General features: G+C 55.2%; 1 protein-coding gene across 1 annotated transcript in view; it reads left to right on the top strand.

Moving 5' to 3' along the window:
• The window catches only part of LOC103806046 (low-density lipoprotein receptor-related protein 1-like), a gene marked incomplete at both ends in the record, with an annotated part of 53,887 nt that overhangs the window by 1,725 nt on the left and 49,425 nt on the right, over positions 1 to 2,737 (top strand). Inside the window, 1 exon segment of the mRNA XM_009078717.1 lies at positions 2,116 to 2,253. Within this exon segment, the coding sequence (XP_009076965.1) occupies positions 2,116 to 2,253 (138 nt within the window).

Here is a 2,737-nt window from a genome sequence, read left to right as displayed (position 1 = left end):
CCTTATCTCTTTGGCAGGGAGAGAATGACTTATATTACTCTCATTTAATCCGTGTTTGAGCCTGGACTGCGAGCGCAGCTCTGCCTGCTGCTCTGGTGTCCGTTGGTGCCGGGTGTTTGCATGGCACTAATGTGCTCATGTTGGGGTCTCTTGGAATGCTGTCACCTCTGTGCCAGTTTTTCTTTCCTGGGGAATCCTTTGAAGTATTTCCTGGCTTCGCTCATGTGTTCCCTGAGCGTTGGCTGGTCCCTTCCCGAGCCTGGTGCTGTGCTGGTGCCGGTGCGAGCGGCTCATGCGTGGTTGTTGCCCAGTTGGTTGTTTTTTGGCTCCATGGAAGTTTCCTGAGGGGAGAACACTTGGACAAGGGCCTCCATCCTATTGAAAATCAAAGGAGATGAGGGCTTTGAGGAATGAATTTGCTGAGGCTGGGATCTGGTTGGTCCACCCACTGATCTAAGAGTTCAGGAGGTCTCAGATCTCTTATCTTGCCATGCTGGATCTGCTGGTGATATGGTGCTGTGTGGCTTCAGATGTGAGCCTGGAGGCAGTAAGAGGACCCTCACCACTGGTTCTGTCATCCGTACCCATTCCGGCAGGACGAGCGGGACCTCCCGCTCCTCCGGCTTCTTCCCTCATTGTGTCCCCCACGTCTGCATCTATCTGGGCTGTTGCCAAATCAACTGCAGGAGGAAGAATTGCTTTTCTTCTTTCCTTCCTTTTTTTTTCCAAGTGGTTTTTCGAGGTTAAACATTCCTGTCTAATTCGGCTCCTTGGGGTGTACCACAAGCTTGTCACATGCAATAAATTGGCTCATTTATTAGCACCAACACAGTCAAAAGCAAACAAAGTGGCTTGTGGATTAATCCTGCCCTGTTTGGGATAAGTGGTTTGATCCAGGCTCTTTGCAGGGAGTAATGGATGTGGCACAGCAGTTCTGACTGGACCGGGCGCTTCGTTTGAGCCCCTTCGTTCTTTTGGTCCATGTATCGACGCTACTTAATTAACCCTTGAGTTGCAGTTACTGGGTGCCCACCCTCTGCAGAAAACTAACCTGTGCAGCAGCACCTGGAAAAAAAATTCTCCTGGGAATCATCTACATGGTGCCCTGGGGCTGGGAAAGAGGGGAAACTCCTCTCCCTGATGGCTGTGACAGAGCCTGGGTGTCCTGAGTTCCATATCCAGTGTCCTGGAGGATCTCATTGCCCCCGTGCCAAGCCAGTAGGCTGGAGCTGCATCCGCTGGGAGCCCGGGGATCATGGTGGGGATCCCATCCAGTGTCACTCAGTGGTGACATCCAGCCTGAGCTGGCTGGAGCTGTGTGGGATGAGGATGTGCCGGCACACAGAGCTCTCTGTGTGATGTAACGCTCCTCTCCAAGGAGAGTTTGAGCTTATTTAGGCCGAACTCTGCTGTCGGAGTCTCCGATGAAGGTGACTGGGCTAAAACGGGACTGTGCCTGGACACGGCGCCCGACGTGTGTTGCCCTTCTCGGTGCTCACCGGTGCGAAGGACAGGGGCCCCGTGGGGAGCCGTGGAGCTATTTCTGGCACTGTCCCCGCTGGCGACAGGAGGGCAAGGCAGGAACAACCTCTGGCTCCCCAAAAAATGGGATTTGAGCGTTTTGGCTGGGCAGAGACGTGTTGGTGGCTCCAGCAAAACGCTGCGTGTTCAGCGCTGACACGGAACGGGGGTTTGGGGCAGGAAGGGGATGAGACCCTGCGGAGGGAGTTGGGATTCATAGGGGCTGTGCCAGGGCTCAGAGTTGGTTTGTCACCCCCTGCAGCCATGCTCCAGCCCAGGCTGAAGCCATGCTGGATGTTGGAGAAGCTTTTCCTGGGATTTCAGTCTGTTAATGGATTTATGGTGTGTTTGTTGTTTGTCTCCATGCCTTGCCTCTTTTCAGAGGAGCTTAAAAATAAAGCCTGGCTTCCTTTGTAAGTTTTCCAGTTAATAATGGAGATTAAGTCTCCCTGTGCTGGGTTTGGAGGGGCCCCCCGTGCACCCGCCTACGCTGTGGCCTGGGGACAAGGAGTGTGCTGGCACTTGAGGGAGAGCCAAGGGCTGCGGACCTGTTGCTGTCCTTGTGCTGACACTTGTGCCTTTGGTGTCCTGCAGGTCCCCAGAGCAAGGTGTCCCGCTGCCAGCCCAACGAGCACAACTGCCTGGGCACCGAGCTCTGCATCCACATGAGCAAACTCTGCAACGGGCTCCGTGACTGCTTCGACGGCTCTGACGAGGGGCCGCACTGTCGGGGTAGGTTTGGTGGGGACAGGGGCCCAAGGGGGGGTACTCGCCTTCCAGGGTAGCCGTGACGAGGTCCCCATTTGTCCCCAGTTTCTGCTGTTGGGTGTGAGCCCCACCGTGCTCAGCTCAGCACCAGGCCGGCCGGTTGCAGATCCAGAGATTATCCAGAGCCGCTTGGAAGTGAAATGCCCATCATTCCTGAGCCTGCAGCCATGAAATAGCTGCATTGTCTCCCGGGTTTAAAAGCTCCAGGCCTGGGGTTCTGGTCCAGATAAGAGATACCACTGTGGTTTTTTCCTAATTTCCAGGAGCTTTGTCCCCCCTCCTGGCCTGTCCCTGTGGCTAATCCTGCTGGAAAACTCCCTAAACCGGCGTGCTGCTGCGCAGATTAGTCGCTCAGAAATGCGTGTCCTGAGCTAACCCTGAACTCCAGAGCCTTTTTGCTCCCCGAGACTTCCCTGCCTGGGGCAGGGGCTTCTAACCTGGTCTGCTG

The sequence above is a fragment of the Acanthisitta chloris genome, unplaced genomic scaffold (genome assembly GCF_000695815.1).
Source record: "Acanthisitta chloris isolate BGI_N310 unplaced genomic scaffold, ASM69581v1 scaffold1977, whole genome shotgun sequence".
Taxonomy (NCBI): Eukaryota; Metazoa; Chordata; class Aves; order Passeriformes; family Acanthisittidae; genus Acanthisitta; species Acanthisitta chloris.
This window is presented reverse-complemented; position numbering and strand designations above follow the sequence as displayed.